Source organism: Salvia hispanica, chromosome 4 (genome assembly GCF_023119035.1).
Source record: "Salvia hispanica cultivar TCC Black 2014 chromosome 4, UniMelb_Shisp_WGS_1.0, whole genome shotgun sequence".
NCBI lineage: Eukaryota > Viridiplantae > Streptophyta > Magnoliopsida > Lamiales > Lamiaceae > Salvia > Salvia hispanica.
The window spans coordinates 42,980,635-42,998,090 of record NC_062968.1 but is presented as its reverse complement, the minus strand read 5'-3'; the positions used below and the strand labels follow the sequence as shown (position 1 = coordinate 42,998,090).

General features: G+C 35.5%; 2 protein-coding genes across 5 annotated transcripts; one reads left to right on the top strand and one right to left on the bottom strand.

Moving 5' to 3' along the window:
- Positions 1-917: 917 nt before the first annotated feature.
- LOC125223620 (rho GTPase-activating protein 7-like) lies at positions 918-13,174 on the top strand. Of its 3 annotated transcripts, none has more exons than XM_048126838.1 (22): positions 918-1,051; positions 1,257-1,293; positions 1,625-1,701; positions 1,878-1,948; positions 2,022-2,091; positions 2,213-2,330; positions 2,446-2,565; positions 3,444-3,521; positions 6,112-6,167; positions 6,247-6,316; positions 6,445-6,532; positions 7,428-7,671; positions 7,845-8,066; positions 8,947-9,288; positions 9,857-9,906; positions 10,432-10,492; positions 10,574-10,657; positions 10,858-10,971; positions 11,041-11,210; positions 11,526-11,595; positions 12,213-12,383; positions 12,737-13,174. In XM_048126838.1, the coding sequence occupies exons 1-22, from the start codon at positions 998-1,000 to the stop codon at positions 12,887-12,889; spliced, it is 2,520 nt and encodes an 839-aa protein (XP_047982795.1). In that variant the 5' UTR covers positions 918-997; the 3' UTR covers positions 12,890-13,174. The 3 variants fall into 3 exon arrangements, with proteins under 3 accessions (XP_047982795.1, XP_047982794.1, XP_047982796.1); XM_048126837.1 differs by having other exon boundaries at positions 2,213-2,357; XM_048126839.1 differs by having other exon boundaries at positions 2,213-2,357; positions 12,213-12,433; positions 12,737-12,867.
- A 689-nt stretch (positions 13,175-13,863) lies between these two features.
- LOC125223312 lies at positions 13,864-16,364 on the bottom strand. 2 transcript variants are annotated; one of them, XM_048126395.1, is made up of 4 exons: positions 16,080-16,364; positions 15,244-15,383; positions 14,833-14,937; positions 13,864-14,539 (listed from the first exon to the last, which is right to left on the bottom strand). In XM_048126395.1, exons 1-4 carry the CDS (start codon positions 16,146-16,148, stop codon positions 14,122-14,124), a joined length of 732 nt encoding a protein of 243 aa, XP_047982352.1. In that variant the 5' UTR covers positions 16,149-16,364; the 3' UTR covers positions 13,864-14,121. The 2 variants fall into 2 exon arrangements, with proteins under 2 accessions (XP_047982352.1, XP_047982351.1); XM_048126394.1 differs by having other exon boundaries at positions 15,244-15,386; positions 16,080-16,363.
- Between the last annotated feature and the right edge of the window lie 1,092 nt (positions 16,365-17,456).

Below are 17,456 nucleotides of genomic sequence, written 5' to 3'. Positions count from 1 at the left end.
AGGGTTGGTCAAAAACACGGAAAAAATAGTATATCAATGTATAAAAAAATATCAAATTTTTGGTGTAATATAATTTTCGGTACGATACCGTACCTTAAGTTTTCGATACGATAACTGTATATTATCTTATACCGTGGTATATAATGGTATACAAAAAACGGTATACACTCATATTACCGGTATCAAAAGTCTGAAGTATATATATCGAAATCCATACGTATCAAATTAACGGTATATAACGTTTATACCAATTAAAATAATAATATAATCTAACACTATTATTGACTGAGACCATAAATATATCCATTAATAATTTATAATTATATATAAAGTTATTTATATTTTTTTCGGTATAAATTATATGTAACAGTATAGTATGACAATATAGTGTATCGTAGTTCGGTATATTCGGTACGATATACCTTAATATTGATACAGTAATGATAATGATATTACACATACCGAAAGTTTAGTGTACCGATGTTCGGTGTACCAAAACTTTCAATACGGTAATGGTATGAATTTCATTCATACCGATATTTTCAGTATTGTATACGATATAATATCTATTCACATCACGAAAATTGTTTGGACACATGAAACATCTACTCACATCACCTACAAAACACCAATCTAATAATTATTACAAATCCAAATAATATTTTTCTATAAAACACAAAATACAATTAATTAAAAAGAAAAATATCTCATATATAATATTTTCTACAAAAATACAACTAATCCGTAAATATATGAAATGTATAATAAAAATATCAGCACAATCTAAACTAAATTATTTACATTTAGTTCACTTAAATTTCAAACACAATTTAAAAGATTGAGATAATATTAAATTATTAATCAAATTACATTGTCAAAATGAGCTATCTATAACATTTCATTTTTTTTCACATATCTTCACCGATTGCTTTTGCCCGAGTTCAATCTGGGTCACCCGCGGCTTAGTTCCAGCTGTGATGGAAACTCGTGCTCGAAAATGTTGCCCACTGTTTTCGAATTTGAGCGCCCTCGTATAGGGAACTCGAATACGGTAACGTTTTCTACTCGACTTTTATGTTTTTGTGTGAGTGAAAGCGAAGAGGAGAGGGTTTGAAATTGGCGGGATTTCAAGTGATTGTCGAGGTGAAATTGAAGATTACCGTTACCTAATTGTAGTATGGATTGGGGATTTGTGAAATTGATGCGCATTGTGGGTTATTTCTGTTTCTGATTGGATTTTTGGTGTGATCATGTAGATATTCAAGAGCGGGCATTTGCTCAAATTATCAAAAGGTATGACTGGATGTTGAATTTTCGTGTGCCGGTGTTGCATTATGTTTGATTATTGATTGTAAAGATGAGACTATGGGTTTAATGGTGTATGAACAATAAACATTTGGTTAAGTGGATCTACTAGAGAATATGATGATTGTCACTAGAGATCGATGCAGTTCTATTTTAGTTCTAGTTTAATTCGATGCATATGGATGCAGTGCCAAAGTGATAGTAGTTTTTAGTGTTGGCTTCCATTCGTCCTCTTTATTTTCTGAAATGTATAAATGCGCCTTTGTTTTTTTCCCTATTCTTTGTGCTATGCATCCCTTAATTCTTAGACTTCTTGCAGGGTTAGGGTGGAAGCCTTGGAAGAAGCATTGGTTTATACTTACTCGCACTTCTTTGGTTTTCTTCAGGAACGATCCAGTTAGTCCCAATTTCGTCTTCATTTCTCATCTGTTTGATTGATTTGTCAAGTTTCCTGTTTTCCATGTTACTGAAAACCATCATAGTGTTTGGAGCAGTTTCATGGAACTTTTATTTGTTCCGACTTCAATTGCATGTTATTATGGCCTTTAATATACATTATTCCCTTTATGTAGAGTGCATTGCCACATTGTGGTGGTGAAGCTAATCAGATAATGGGTGGTATCAAACTAAATAATTCAGGAAGGTAAATGATCTTATTTCTCTTCATCTATCTTTGTGTGTCTCTTGCAGTATTCTTTATGTCTTCCTGCTTTCAGGGTTGTTGTTAGAGAATACAAGAAGCTGCTAAATGTTTTATTTCGCGATGGACGGTCATTCACACTTAAGGTGCTCAAGTAATTAGTGAATCTTCTTTGTTGTTATTCATAGAGTGCTTTTAATATATTGCTATCCTGTAGATCTCATGTAACTAAAAGCTGTTTGCTCTATTCTATTTTCTGAACTTCAGTCTGAAACATCTGAGGACTTGTATGAGTGGAAGACAGCCCTTGAACATGCACTTGCACAAGCGCCAAATGCTGCTCTTGTGATGGGGCAAGATGGGATCTTTAGAAGTGATACAAATGGTACTATTAAGGGGCTTTTCCATCAATGTTTGTACCTACTTTTACTTTCCTAAAGCCAAATGTTGGAGCCTTTCTGAAGATGTTGCAATTCTTCACGGATTACCTTTTGATATAGGGAAAGACAACCAACCAGTGAAGTCTTTGGTTGTTGGACGCCCAATATTGCTTGCATTAGAAGATACAGATGGAGGTCCGTCCTTCCTGGAGAAAGCGCTTCGGTTTCTTGAGAAATATGGTAAGTTTTTTATTTTGATGTCCTGCAGTGATCCTCTTTGAAATAGTTTCTCCTAGAAATAGCAAGATCTTTTATTATAACTTAATTCCATGCTGCATCAGCTTCCCCAACACTTGTAGTTACACAGTTTTCTGTCTGTTGGCCCTACATAACCATAAATTTGTACTCCCTCCATCCACAACAATAGTCTTAGTAGTGAACCACATGGGTTTTAATGTAAAATTGGTAAATTAAGAGAGAGAGAGAGAGAGAGGCCCAGAGTATTGTTAGTTGAAGGTGGATAAATAGGGGAGAGAGAAAAGAAGTGGTGGGCCATCTTACCAAAAATGAAAAGGGAATTTATGTTTGCTCTACAGCTTGTTCCTCTTTGGCCATTTTGTCGACCATTACAAAAAATGACAAATAAAAAAATTGATTACCTAAATATCTATAATTGCTCATTTCTTATGGAAATGAGTTTTATTTTTAGTAATTTTATTTTTCTCAGACCTAATTTTAGATCCTAGTACATTTTTGTAGCTTTGCATGTCTCCAATATTATAAAATGTGACTTCTTTTCTTTTTTGTCTTCTGAATGAATTCACCTAAATTCTACTATTAAACAACATAAAAAGTACAGGTCTGGGAAAAATCATAGCCTAGTAATGGCAGATTTTGCATAACTTGAACCAACTAATTTCAATCGCACAATCTGATAATGCATAAGTGCTACAACCATGCTTTTTATTAATATCCTGATTCCCTTGTTAACAAAATCATAAAGAGACATGCTACGTGTCCATATTTTGATGTTCATCTTCCCAAAACAACAAAAAAATGATTTAGACGCTTTCTGTTGTTATCTTCAGTACATACTCTGACTGAACAACATTTAATAGGAATTAAAGTAGAAGGAATTCTGCGGCAGTCTGCAAGTGTTGCGGAAGTGGACCAAAGAGTTCAAGAATATGAACAAGGTGAATTTTTTTACCTATAATGGAGTGAATGAACCTCAGCATGTTATTCTTTATTTGTTTTTATGACTGTGATTTATATTTTGTGTTGTCACTATTGATCATGAATTCATGATACTGTATAGGTTAAACAGTTGCAACTCTGTTTTCTGTTTTCATATGTTAAGGGTGTAATAATGTTTTTCTTTATAAATATTTAGTGTATTCTTTTTCTTCTTCCTCAAATGTTCTTGAAAAGATGGTCACTCAGACGTTACAAAATTGTGTATACCCTATGTGAAGATTAAAAAGTATAGATGCACATATGGGAAAAGATTAAAAAGTTCTATATCACACTAAGAGAGTCTCCCATATATATAAAGCAAATATATAGTATTCCCTTCGTCTCACCATAAGCGACTCGTATTCTTTTTTTGGACGCCCCACCTAAAGTGATCCATTTAACTCTCTAAACATCATTTTCTTAAATACTGTGTCTGTCCAGTAGAAACACCTCGCTTATGGCGGGACAGAGGGAGTACAAGAGACTAAGCCAGACTAGGTCACATAACTGATGTGGGATACTTATTTTGTACTCTCTCCGTCCTTTAAAAATAGACCACATTTGCCATTTTTGGATGTTCCTTAAAAATAGGTGAATTCTATTCAAGGAAACTTTTCTCTCTAATAATGTGGGTCCCATTCTCCAGAAATAATACTCTAATCACTTTTTCTTTTTATCTCTCTTACTTTACCAACTATGCATTAAAACCTGTGCTTTCAAAAGTTGTCTATTTTTTGGAGGGAGGAACATATTCTATAGCCATCTCCCTCAAGCTGGAACATATATTTCAATCATGTTCAGCAAAGTTCTATAAATGTTTTCCACACCTTGCTTATGGCGGGATGGAGGGAGTACATGAAACTAAGCCAAACTAGGTCACATAACTGATGTGGGATAGCTATTTTGTAACATATTCTATAACAATCCCCTACAAGCTGGAACATATATATCAATCATGTCCGACTTGGTACAAAGTTCTGACACATGTTTTCCCTCAACAATTTAGTGAAGACATCGACAACAATAGCACTCCTTCCGTCCCATTACAAGTGAGGCGTATTTCTTTTTAGGCCGTCCCAATATAAGTGAGTCATTTCCTTTTATGGCAAAAAGCACAACTCTATCTCTCTCTTACTTTTTCTCTCTAGTTTTTTTTCACTCCTAAAAGTGAAAAAACCTGTGCCCAAAAGAAATGTCCCACATGTAATGGGACGGAGGGAGTAGTAATAGTAGTACTAGTGGTAACAATACATATATATCATCATGTCCAGCTTGGTACAAAGTTCTGATAAATGTTTGAATGTTTTCTCTCAACAATTTAGTGAAGGCATCAACAACAATAGTAGTAATAGTAGTAGCAGTGGAAGTGGTAGCAATTGTAGCAGCGACAGAAACCCTAAACCCTAATTTAGGTATAGGTAGAGCAGTGGCGTTGGAAACCAAGGTTCTTATTTTTACAAAGTAAATTAGAGACGGACTTGAATTCTCTGATACCATATGAGAAATGAGCAATTCACCCCCTTAAAAGGCTTATAAAGGGGGAAAGCTTATCCACTCATTTATAGTTGAGTGGGGTCACCAATTATCAATGTGGGACAAGAGGGATTTCAATACGCCCCTGCAATGTGTGGGCCGGAATGATTATCGGACTTCCACACTTGCAACTAAGAAACTCATCGCTGACTTTGGCTCGCTTTGAGACCATGCAGAACAATAAAACATAGAGATATGGATAAAGTATGTAGACGAGAAAAGTAGTGATATTGTATTACTCCCTCCATCCCAAGGAAGATGACCCCTTCCTTGGGCGGCACGGGAATTTATGCAATTTTATTTTGTGTGTGAAGTGGAGAGAGTAAAGTAAGAGAGAGGGAATAAAGTAGAGAGAAAAGGTACTTCCATTTTTAGTAATGGATCATCTTTGGGACAAACCAAAAAGGAAAGTGGGTCATCTTTAGTGGGACGGAGGGAGTACGTAATAAGTCACACATATATACACTACAAGAGACTTAGTTAGACTAGGTCACATAATCGATGTGAGATACTTATCCTACAATATACTTCTATAACAATAACCATAGTTATACAAGGAAACCTATACACAGATATATTCTACAAGGTACAAAAACCTTTTTTCTTACCATGCCCTTTTGGTTACCATTTAACCTTGTGCAATTGAATTATTTTTCTACCTTCTTAAATAGGTTAGTACTAAGCATGTCTTCCAATTGTAGTTCCTATGAATCTGAACACCATTGTGGACAGACAGCATACACCTTTAGCATTCATTTTGCTGTGATGCTTCCTTACCCAGTGATTGTAATAAATATGATGATGACTCAGATTGGAGATGCAATATTCTCCAGAGACCAACTTAATAGATTGTGGATACGGGGGACATCAATCGGAATGAATGCTAGTGCTACAGTGTTCCTTTACACAGTCCTTCATATGACTTTTTTCCCTCTTATAGCAATTGTTGTTTGACTTTTAAATTCACTGCTATATATGAGTTATTTGACCAATATGTAAGTTATTATTTGATAATAGGGAAGACTGAATTTGATCCAGCGGAAGATGCTCATATTATTGGTGACTGTGTCAAGGTTAGACTTCAATCTGAGTAATTGGTTAGTTTTGTTGTATTTATTTAAGCGGTACTTATGTGAGTTACCCTTCCTTCAGCATGTACTTCGAGAGCTACCTTCATCACCAGTACCTGCTTCCTGCTGCACTGCATTGTTAGAAGCTTATAGTAATTTTCTGTTTCCTCATTCACTCTAGATGTTTACTTTCACAATTTCCGATATGTTCATATTCCTATGAATGTTAAGGTTTACTAAAAGTCAACATAATTTGGTTCTTTGTGGCTGTCTTGAGAAGAAATTGATCGGAAGGAAGCTCGGGTTAATGCAATGCGCTCTGCCATACTGGAAACCTTTCCTGAACCCAATAGGCGCCTCTTACAGAGGTATCGCCTCATGTTACTGATGTATCAATCTATGTGCAAGTGCTGTTACATATTTTTCAGTAGAATCACCTTGATTTTGTTCATTAAGATAAAGAGCTTCAAAAAGTTTGAGAAGTAGTCAGACATGGATGAAATGTCATATCTCTGATAGGATCAGATACGTATTTGATCTCTTTGAAATATTGAAGTATATATCTGATGGTTTGATCTCAAAACTATCTCAATGTCACAAGTAAAGTGAATGAAATTTAAGGGAGGTCTAAAAAACGAGACCACGACACGCAATCCAATTGGCAAATATACCGGGTGGTCAAATAAGAAGCAGAGACATAAGTAAGGTGGTTAACTGTGAGGGATATGAGTTAACAGAATTTAAACAATACTACTTATCCCACTGATAGCTCTCGCCTCTCGGACTATGTAGCCAATTCTGATGTGATAGCAATTCTTGAAGTTTACTGTTAGAATTTGGGTAAATACAAATTCCATGTTGAAGAAAAAGAAACTAGAATCTCAATGAACTTGATCTATCTGTTATAGTAAGCTGCTATTAATTTTTGTTGAGAGGATGTTGGTTTGTTTTGCTTAAAACAATGTCCAGTTCTTAGCAAGCAACCCCACTCTTCCCTCCCACATTGTCCAATTCTTCACCAAATTTTATTTTTGGGGGACAGAATTTAGTTTAATAAAGGTGCATAAAGGGAAATTGCTGTGATTGTTTTTCCTTATTAATACAGTTGTTGATAAATATGTTTCTTGACAAAATCAGTAGTTAGCATGCTAAGAAACTTCTCAATCAGAAACGAGCTTCATTATTATTCTTAATCTTATTCTTCTTGTCATCACCCTAACACTCACCATTTTTTTTGTTTCCTTTGTCCTCTATTCATTTTAGAGTCCTCAAGATGATGTATACAGTTTCTTCTCATGCTTCTGAGAATCGGATGACACCTTCAGCAGTTGCTGTTTGTATGGCTCCATTACTGTTGCGCCCTCTTTTAACTGGTGAATGTGAACTAGAGAATGGCTACGATACTAATGGAGATGGTTCTGCTCAGCTTCTAGCTGCAGCCAATGCTGCTAATGCTGCCCAAGCTATCATCACTACACTTCTGGAGGAGTATGACAAAACTTTTGATGTAAGTCACAATGTTAGTTTAGTTCTAAAATAGATGAGTTGTGTTTGTCACCTTCTATGTTAGTTTCTCAATTGTGTTCCTATATATTAAACTTTGTCATGTAACTATAAGAGCCATTAAACCATGAGTAATATTGTAATTCTTTTTTGCTAATTACATTGGTTTACATGCAGGATTATAGTATGCACAGGTGCTCGATATCTGTAGATTCTAAACCTGATAACAGTGGAAGTGAAGATACAAGTGATGATGAAAATGCAGATGTAAAAGTAAATGGTTATCATGATGCTGAAAATGAAGTCGACCCTGAAACAGGTATTGTTTCTGATCGAAGACACAGTGGGAAGTTAAGTGAAAGCAGTGGCTCGGCCGCTAGAGATGTTTATGACTATAAGGTTCCGTATCTGCCCTCACTTGTGTTCTTGGCTATGCATGTGGTTTTAATGACTTCAAAATTGAATTTATATAGTGAAAGATGCATGGGACAATCTTGATGAATAAATACATGTAAAGACTTTTCTTTCTAAATTTGTTTCTGCTAATTTAATGTGCAAGTTCAGTTTTCTAGTGATTACTTTGGAGTATACCTATCTCATTCCAAGAGTCACTTGGGGGAAACAATGATTGAAACATGTAATCTGTGAACAACTTTGATTCATTGCCACATCTCTATTTCTCTTGTATTTCTATCTATCAGTAGGTTTGTGTTTATAAGTGTCCGTAGTGTGTTAAAAAGGGTGGGTAAAAAATTAAAATAAGAATCAATAAATACAAATATTTGGCTTCAGTATTAGCTTGACTTAACAAAAATGTAGACATCAATTTTGTTCCACGAGAAAAGTGTGTTAATATCAGTAATGATTACTGAAGCAGTCGATTCAGTCCTAAAATTACTTCAGGAGTTGAGGTCCTTGAATGAATATGATGGGTTTATTTGAGCCTTTTACCTTGGAAGAATTTATTTGCACATTGGAAGAACACATCAAGTGTGTATTTGTAGGTAAAAATACTTCAAAAGACTATTTGAGACTTGAGGGAACTTCAACAGTGTATTTGACCTTTTCCCCTAAAAAGTTAGGGCTTGACTTGTTATCCTGGCTTATGTCTTTCCGTGCTCATAAATGACTAAAGGTCGTCTGTGACAAAGTTATAGCAGTTGATATATAGATATTATCCTTCTTCTTGTACCAGAAACACAATTGAAAATTTTTCCATAACATTTATTGAAGGTCTACTGACCACTGAAGTTGCTGCTGGTATTTTTGCTGATATCAGGCTGTAAGAAATGATGATTCAGACGATGGGACTCCCATGCACAATAATAATATGGGAACAGAGCTAGATATGGCACTGGACACTAGATCTAATAGCGACTCTAAGACTTCAGTAAATGACCAACTAGACCAATTGAATGCACATGGGAATTTGACAGATGCCTCTACTGAGAAACCTGCCAATGAGTCTCAGTGGTCTGCAGGAGAAATTTTGTCATCTATGAATCAAGAACTGCATCAGTATTTTCCTGGATCCGAACTATCTGGTGAGAAGATGGTACCCAAAATTACCGATACTAATATTGGTAGCGCACGGAAGTCAACATTTTGGAGAAAGAAAAATGTGAGTCTTTCTGTTTTTCCTTTCCCTTGGTTGCTGTTGATGGATGAGGATCCACCTAAGTGCTTGGTTCTTCTTGTATGCTGATATGCTTGTCGACATAAGCGCCGATCCTCAGACATACACTAGATAGCTTATTACTTTAGCGTCAAGGGTCAACATCTCTAGTAACTACTATCCTTCCCTCACCTTCTTACGGCAATAAAATCAATAAATTAATATTTTAGAATCTTGTAGGGTGCCTCCTGTTAATGAATTGGGAGAGGAATATTCTAGCAAATAAATTGCAGTACCTTAATCCTCCATTTTAGTTAGAACAGTTGAAGTTTTGGATTGAAGTTCAGATAATTCAGCTGTAGATAATCCATTTTACATGGAAAGCAATTTAAATTGTTTGTGGGTGGTGAACCACCTTTTCGGCTTGTTTAACCCAGCCTAGTGGGAAGGGATGGGAATGTTGCTTATGTGATTTTACTTTTTGATGTTAAATTTTTTGTGAAGAATTTGAACATTACGCTTTCTATAGATCTTGTCTTTACAAATAACAAATATTATATTTCTGTTCTCGCAGGCAAGAAAAACTCTTTCATCAGAATCCATAGATTCATCTGGAGAGGAAATGTACGACCATTTTCAATCATATATAACTCTGATTTGTGTAATCTGCAAAACTGTTATCTTCTTCAAGACCCAAACTTAGCACTTACCATTCTTAAGAACCTTAGAAATTTGCCTCATTGTTGTCCATAACTAAGCTCCCCCTTCAGAATTGCCATCTTTTTTCTCATTTATCAATATATTTTCTCGTGCACAGATAGAACTGTTCCCTGAGCTTGACTTAACCCTGATTAACAGAATCAGTTTGGTTTCTCTGTTTTGACCTAAAATTTTAATTACCTAAAGTTCTTGACACTCCTTTCCAAACGAGGCAATTATTTTGTAGGTCTTCATGTCTTTAAAATTGCTTTTTCTACTAGTTCGTAATATTTTTCTCAGTAATACCTCTTCGGTGCACTTTTTGCATAATACCCAAAAGACTTCTCAAATAATGCCTGATCATCTACTGGATGCTTTCTTGTGGTGCCTGATGTGCTTTCTTGTTGTTATTCATTTTGTGTCGATTGAAGCTCAATGGTGCATTTGCAGGCTTGCCATTCAGAGGCTGGAGATTGCAAAGAATGATCTATGCCACAGAATCTCAAAGGAGGTAACAGTTGTGGGTTTCCAAATGACTACGGCATGGTATTGAGTAATAAAATATGACTTAATTCATAAAAATCTATATTAGGCAAGAGGAAATGCAATTTTGCAAGCTAGCCAGGAGAGAAGGAAGCAAGCTTTGCATGAGCGGCGCTTGGCGCTTGAACAAGATGTGAGGTTTCTTTATTAATATTACATGAATCATCATAATCATGGTCATCATCTGTGTGTGTGCATGTGAGTGACATGCGCTTGTCTCTGGAACTTCAGTGTAGATTAAGAACCGAAATCTTTTAGCACATTAAGAATGTTCTCTTTTCTAATTCTTCTGGTCTAGATTGGCATACTGAGTTTGTATTTTCTTGTGGGTAGGTAGCAAGATTGCAAGAACAATTGCAAGCTGAGAGAGACTTACGAGCTGCTCTGGAAGTTGGCTTGAGCATGTCTTCTGGCCAATTTTCTGGCTCTCGAGGCATGGATTCTAAGGTTTGTTTATCTTTTAATTTTGTAATCAGGAATTAGTAAAGATGCTGGTATGTTAACATTTATTCACAGACTAGGGCTGAGCTTGAGGAGATAGCTCTTGCTGAAGCAAATGTAGCCAGATTGAAGCAGAAAGTTGCTGAACTTCACAACCAGTTAAATCAGCAACGGCAGCACCACTCTGGTTCTTTGTCTGATGCTTGTGATAGATACCAACACACAGCAAACCAAACATCTCAGAAGTGAGTCATTTTATCAGTGTCATCCAACCTTTACTTCTTCTCGTGTCCTTACTCGCTAGGATGATTCTCTTTAGTCTAGTTGTCTACTTGGAAGTGACCTGAAATTTGAATTGTAAAATGGTTTAAACCTACAATTTTGCGTGATGAGTTGCAAAGCATCAATACTGTATACAAATAAATATTACGTTCATTTAGTTGCAAAATGAGCATTGTAGTCAAGCGTATTTACTAATCAACTGTAGTAGAACATTGAAGTGAATATCACTTTTATGTAGTTCTATTGCAAAATTTCTGACAGCTGAATCCTACATGCAGGAATTTTATCAAGCATGATTTTGATACAACATTTGCTGATTGTAACCGTGAAAGAAGACAAAGGACAGAGGTGGATGCCTTTCTTTTGTTTTATTAAATTTTTTTGACATAGTTAACTTGGTACGATTGCAGTTCATTTTCATTTCTCTTTTTTTCTGGAAGTGAAAGGTTTGTTTCTTGCCTCTAACTTCTGTGCTTGTTATGTGCATCTCAGTTATAGATTGTACTCCCTCCGTTCCATAGTAGTGGAGCCATTTCTTTTCGGCATGGAGATTAAGAAAAATTGTGTTAAGTGAGTTATGTAAAGGAAGGATAAAGTAGAAAAGGAAAAAGGTACAGAGATGAAGAGAGAACAAAGTAAGAGAAGGTAAAGTAAGGGAGAAGAAATGTGTTGACTTTTACTTAAAAAGGAAATGACTCCAACATACCAAAATGGAAAAATGACTACTACTATGGAACGGAGGGAGTATTGCTTAATCTTTCCCATTTTCGGTTTACCATTAGGACCTGTGGTTTTTGGGTTTGTCTAGACCTTTTCTTGACATATATGTTGGTCTCGACATCAGGCTGTTTAATGAGATGGACTTCAATGAAACTAATACCATTTGAAACAGTTGATGCTTTTGATCTAAGGAATTAAAGACTTGTTAATCTTTTGTTGCTTAATCTGACCCGTAAACATTGCAGGAGTCGATGGGATCGGATGCGAGAAATATTAAAGGACAACTGTTGGCGTATGGCAGCAATGGTAGGCCGCCTTCTCGCAAGCAGTTAACTGAACCACCAAGCTTGAGTAATTCTAAAAGTACTGAGGCCTCCACAAGTCTAGCCATGGATGATTTTCCAGTTGTGGAGTCGGTGAGTGTACCGTCTACTTCCAGGGAGGCTGCAGGAAGGCTCATTATTTAGTCAGTTTAAACTTACTATATCATACGATGCGGTTTTAGATATCATGAACCCTTGATCCCTTATGAGCTGATTTCATGATTTCGCACTGTCCTTATAGCCTGCATTTTACATATATGACTCTTTCTTTTAGGTGTCTCAGAATGTTCTCTTGCTCTAATCAGTTTATTGTCTATATACATTGGGATGTATCAAAAATTTAAAATAATTGCGACATGCGACACATATTTTAATTTGATATATATTATCACACCAATCACCCGTTTAAACGAGCCGGATACTAAAAATGCATTATTTGGCCATAGGTGATGGATTATCGACTGCGATTTGGAACCTCATCAGCTTTGGTAGAACTGACAAGCCGTCTCGACTTCTTCAGAGCAAGGAGGTCACAGTTGATGGAGCAACTCCACTTGGATCCGAACCACGGTTCCACACCTCAAGATTCTGTGTATTAACTGTTGTCGCCACCATGGCACTAGCGAGGGGTGCTTCTGTTGTGTGTTTGAAAGGTGAAACTTGATTCCCTTTGTATATTCTCTGGTGATTAGTTTATAATTGTGTTTTATATTGCCATTCTCTTGGAACTACAATGCTGTTCTGTATTTTTGCCTTTATGACAAACATTTTTGAAGTATATAATTAGTATGTAGGCTATGGAGGTACTGGCGCAGGATGCCCTATTCGGATACTAAAAAACATTATAGATACATACTAAATATAAATGTCATTTGATTTGTGCCTTTGTTGAATTTTTTTATATATAAGTTTCTGGTGAATAAAAAATTACTAAAGGTCATGTGATAGATTCTAACATGAGACCTTTTGGCTTTAGATTAATATTACTCCATCCGTCCATAAAAGATGACACACTTGTGAAACGCCACAGGATTTTAGGAAGCTTTTTTTTGTGATGTGGATAGAAAAAATATAATTTTTTTTATTAATGTGAGAAATAATTTTTTCTAAAAGTAGAAATGTGACCATATTTAGTGAGACAAACTAAAAATGAATGTGCGTCATCTTCTATGAGACGGAGGGAGTATAATCGAGACCAATACGTTTATACAACTTCAACTAGTTCTCATTCAGCACCGCCCTCTTAAAAAACATATGGGTAAGTGTCTTTGTCCAGTGTTGGAAGAGAGATTTGTGGCCTCTTAAAAACATGTAAGAAAGAAGAAAAAGAAAAATGATGTCATTTGGCATAGCATGAAAATATCTTAAATTTTCATTTAGTTAATCTTATCTTCACCAAAATACACAAAACAAGCTCTAAACGTGCCTAAAACTGTAACTAAATCAATTTTCGCCAATGTTTCATCTTGCTTAATGCTCAACTAGAACTGCTAACAATTACAAATTCTATCTACTCAATATAAACAGCCAAATACCCAAACCAACACCAACCACTTCTATGTAACAACCAAACTATAAAGAAAAGCAAACTCCATTACTTGGAAGCAATATCATATGAAGAATCTAAAAGCAGAGTTAGTATATGCAACGGATTTACAGCAACATAGGTGAAAACCAAATCTTGGCAGAGGACAGCAGGTGCAATATATTATGATGCAGCCCATCATTTCAAGTCCCGGATCGAGTATTCCTTATTTCATTGATGTAGGAAATTACATACTGTACAAAAGAGCCTCTTGATGAGGCCCATATGACGTTTCCTCCACTGCAATCATACCTGCAAGCGGCCCAGCCTCGCTAGGTGCTGCTGATGCTTCACTGCAGCAGCCTTGTCTGCAGCTTCACGCTTCTGAGCCCTTTTTGCTCGTCGCCCGACTGTTTCCTTGGTCTCTTTCTTCTCTGCCCGGCGAGATGGGCCAGCACCTGAGTCCTGGACGTTCGGGCGATGAACTGGCCTTGCTTCTTGTCTTCCTGCCCTAACAAACCCGTTGCCCCCCCATCTGCGGTTTCCAATGCGGAGACTTGAGGAGCTATCTAAGTAAACGTCATCCAGGTCTTCTTCGTCCTCATAATAGTACTCCTCTGTTTCCTCATATGCTACCTCCTCCCGTTCCACCAAAACCAAAGGTGTAAACCATGAGGCCCTTAGAAGAAGGCAGACACTCTCCTCGAACATGTAATCATGAATGCTGCTCAGAGCAGAGATAGATTTGTCTTAGCTACTATAACAAAAAGTGTTCCCTCAAAAATTCATTGACCTTGAACAACATGGAATGTTCCTTCTATTTAAGTTGGTATTTTATTCATGATAATCGACAAAAATTAGATCGTTTACCATCTCAGCTGTGATCTAAACAAGATTGGACAACATGACATAATTTATATTAGCAATCGAAATATCACTTTTTGCCGTTTCCTGAATAGAACTGATAACCATACCCATAGAGTATAATTACAAGAGAAGAACGATGCACTAACATACCTCCCATCAAGTGCCCGATGGACATTAAGGAACTCAAATCCATGTTTGCACTGAGGACACGTGGGTTCCTTCTTGCACGAAGCCCACTTTAGGATACAGGTCACACTACAGAAACAACCAAAATAAGAAGCAATTCACGACCATAGACGCACTAAAACTTCCAAAGCAAGAATCAGATAATAGAAAAAACAAGCAAACATCCATAGATCACGTGTTAACTTAACTAGAGTACCACAATCTTAGTTACACTGTTATTCATGCAATCAATCAGAAATAGTACCAATGCCCGTTTCATTCTCTCAGATTCTGTTTCAACTTCAAACACATGACTCTCTAAGCACCCATAAAGTAAATGCTCAATTAAGCATATTATCATTGGTATAAATAAATAACAAAGAGATTCAGACAAACCAGTAGGCATGCTCGCAACCTTTTACAAGTGCGGTTTCCTGAAGAACGATTTTGTTCAAACAGATCGCACAGAAACCGTGATGATTAGCAATACTACTACTGTTAGGATTAGTCTCCCCTGCTTCTGTACAGTTATCCTTCTTCTGTACACAAAACTCAAATCAATCAACCAAAAGGGCAATATTTCTGACAAAATATTAGAAATAAAAATTCAATGAATAGATACTAATTTATCCATGTTATGAATACATTAGGCTTGTGGAATGCAGAAATTCAGCACAATCAACAAAAAGAAGCAATATATCTGGCAACAATAAAAAATTCAATTAGTTGAAATTAATTTCTCCGCTGATACAAATAAGTTAGGTCAGTGCTCAATCAAGCAAATGATAAGAAGGAATGTTTCTGCCTAAATAATAAAAATAAATTCAATATGAAGATGCTTATTTCTTCATCTTATATGAACACATAAATTTCCTGGAATCCACAAATTCACCTCAATCAACCAAAATAATCTGAAAAAAACTCCAATAGGTAGATTCTAATTTCTCTACTCTTACAGAAACAATTTATTTTCTGGAATTCACAAATTTCAACTCAACTAGCCAAAAGAAGCAAAACATTCCCGAATTTTGTTTGCGCATTAGATCGCATCAAAGAAATGAACAATATCCGAATTACAGGAACAAATAAAATGAATCAAGCCCTAAACAGACCATTAACAAAGCACAAAATCCACATCCTCCATAACATTCTTATAAAACTAGAAATAAAAATAAAAAGAAAATTAAAACGCATTTTCGGAAAACAAAGAGAGAGAGCTCAAACAGTCGAACCTGATCTTGCACTGCGAGATCTCGAACACCTTCAATTAGATTCTGATCACAGATCTCATCAGCAGACATGGCGATGTTGGATTGTTCTAAATCTATACAAGGAAAAAATCAAAGAAAATACTAAATGCCCTAGAAAATGAATCTGTTAATCTACAAATTAGAAGAGGGAAAAGAAAAAAAAGAATAGAAAAGAAAAGAAGGGGCAAAAGAGGTGATATTCTGTAGAATAATTCCGATTCCAGGAGAGAGAGAGAGAGAGAGGAAGGGTGGGGCTTTAAACCGAGGAGGTGTGGCGGTGAAATGGAACGCATTTATATTAATTAAACGGAATATTCTTTCTCAGCCCTTATTCAATTGAAAATATTTTACGTATTCAACAATGCGAGGTATGTGCTTCAGTGGGTTGTACTTTTAGCTGGAGGTGTGGTACCTTTAACATGAGGTGGTACTTTGTGTATGCTGTGTTGTACGTTCGGTCAACTTTTGTAGGTCTGGAGTCGAATGCGTGTAGACTCACCGCTGCTATTAACTTCTTTCAATGGTTTACCCACTCCAGGTATGGGGTGAGCATTCGAGTTTCGATTCGGTTCTTTTTTCTAAATCAAACCAAAATCCAAAAATTGAATTTAGTTCAAAACTCAAATTGAACTGAACCCGAAAAACCGAAATCGAAACCAAAAAATCGAAAATCGAACTTCAAAAACCGAACAAAACCGAAAAAAACACACACACACACACATATATATAGGGTTGTGATCAATTGAGATTTTTTATGCTAATTGAGAAATGAGATGCAATGTCAGCCACTCATTTTTATTAAATGAGTGTCCAGATTTTTCCACATTGGAAAATATCTTTAGATTAATTAATTATGAAAGGGCGCAGAATGGTAATATCATGGTATATTTTATTCAATAAATATTTTTTTTAATTTTTAATTTTAATTTTTTATTACTTTTTTTAAAAAAATTTCATTTTTTTAATTTTTTTTTTTTAATTTTTTTAAAAAAATTTCAACTACATATTCAATTCATGTCAACTACACACATATAATGTCAACTATGTGTACAATCCATGTCAACCACACACACAATTCATGTCAACTACATACATATAATGTTAACTATGTGTACAATCCATGTCAACTACATCTACAATTCATGTTAATTATACAGTATAATGTCAACTACATGTGCAATTCATGTTAAATAGTATTTATTGAATAAAGTTGTTGACATTTGATGTGTAGTTGATATGAATTGTATAGGTAGTTGATAAAAAAAAATGATTTTTTTTTTAAAAATTGAATTTTAAAAAAAAATTAAAATTTAAAAAAATTAATAAAATTATAATTATGCCCCCGTATTGACATAAACT

What these genes read in the sequence shown, in the direction of transcription:
- LOC125223620 (XM_048126837.1), top strand. Translation starts at nt 998, where the DNA reads ATGTTGCCCACTGTTTTCGAATTTGAGCGCCCTCGTATAGGGAACTCG. An exon ending in GATTCATCTGGAGAGGAAAT is followed by an intron (nt 9,907 to 10,431) that starts GTACGACCATTT and finishes GTGCATTTGCAG; the next exon opens with GCTTGCCATTCAGAGGCTGG. An exon ending in GCAAACCAAACATCTCAGAA is followed by an intron (nt 11,211 to 11,525) that starts GTGAGTCATTTT and finishes TCCTACATGCAG; the next exon opens with GAATTTTATCAAGCATGATT.
- LOC125223312 (XM_048126394.1), bottom strand. Translation starts at nt 16,148, where the DNA reads ATGTCTGCTGATGAGATCTGTGATCAGAATCTAATTGAAGGTGTTCGA. An exon ending in ATCTCGCAGTGCAAGATCAG is followed by an intron (nt 15,387 to 16,079) that starts GTTCGACTGTTT and finishes TTTTGTGTACAG; the next exon opens with AAGAAGGATAACTGTACAGA. An exon ending in CATCGGGCACTTGATGGGAG is followed by an intron (nt 14,540 to 14,832) that starts GTATGTTAGTGC and finishes TGCTCTGAGCAG; the next exon opens with CATTCATGATTACATGTTCG.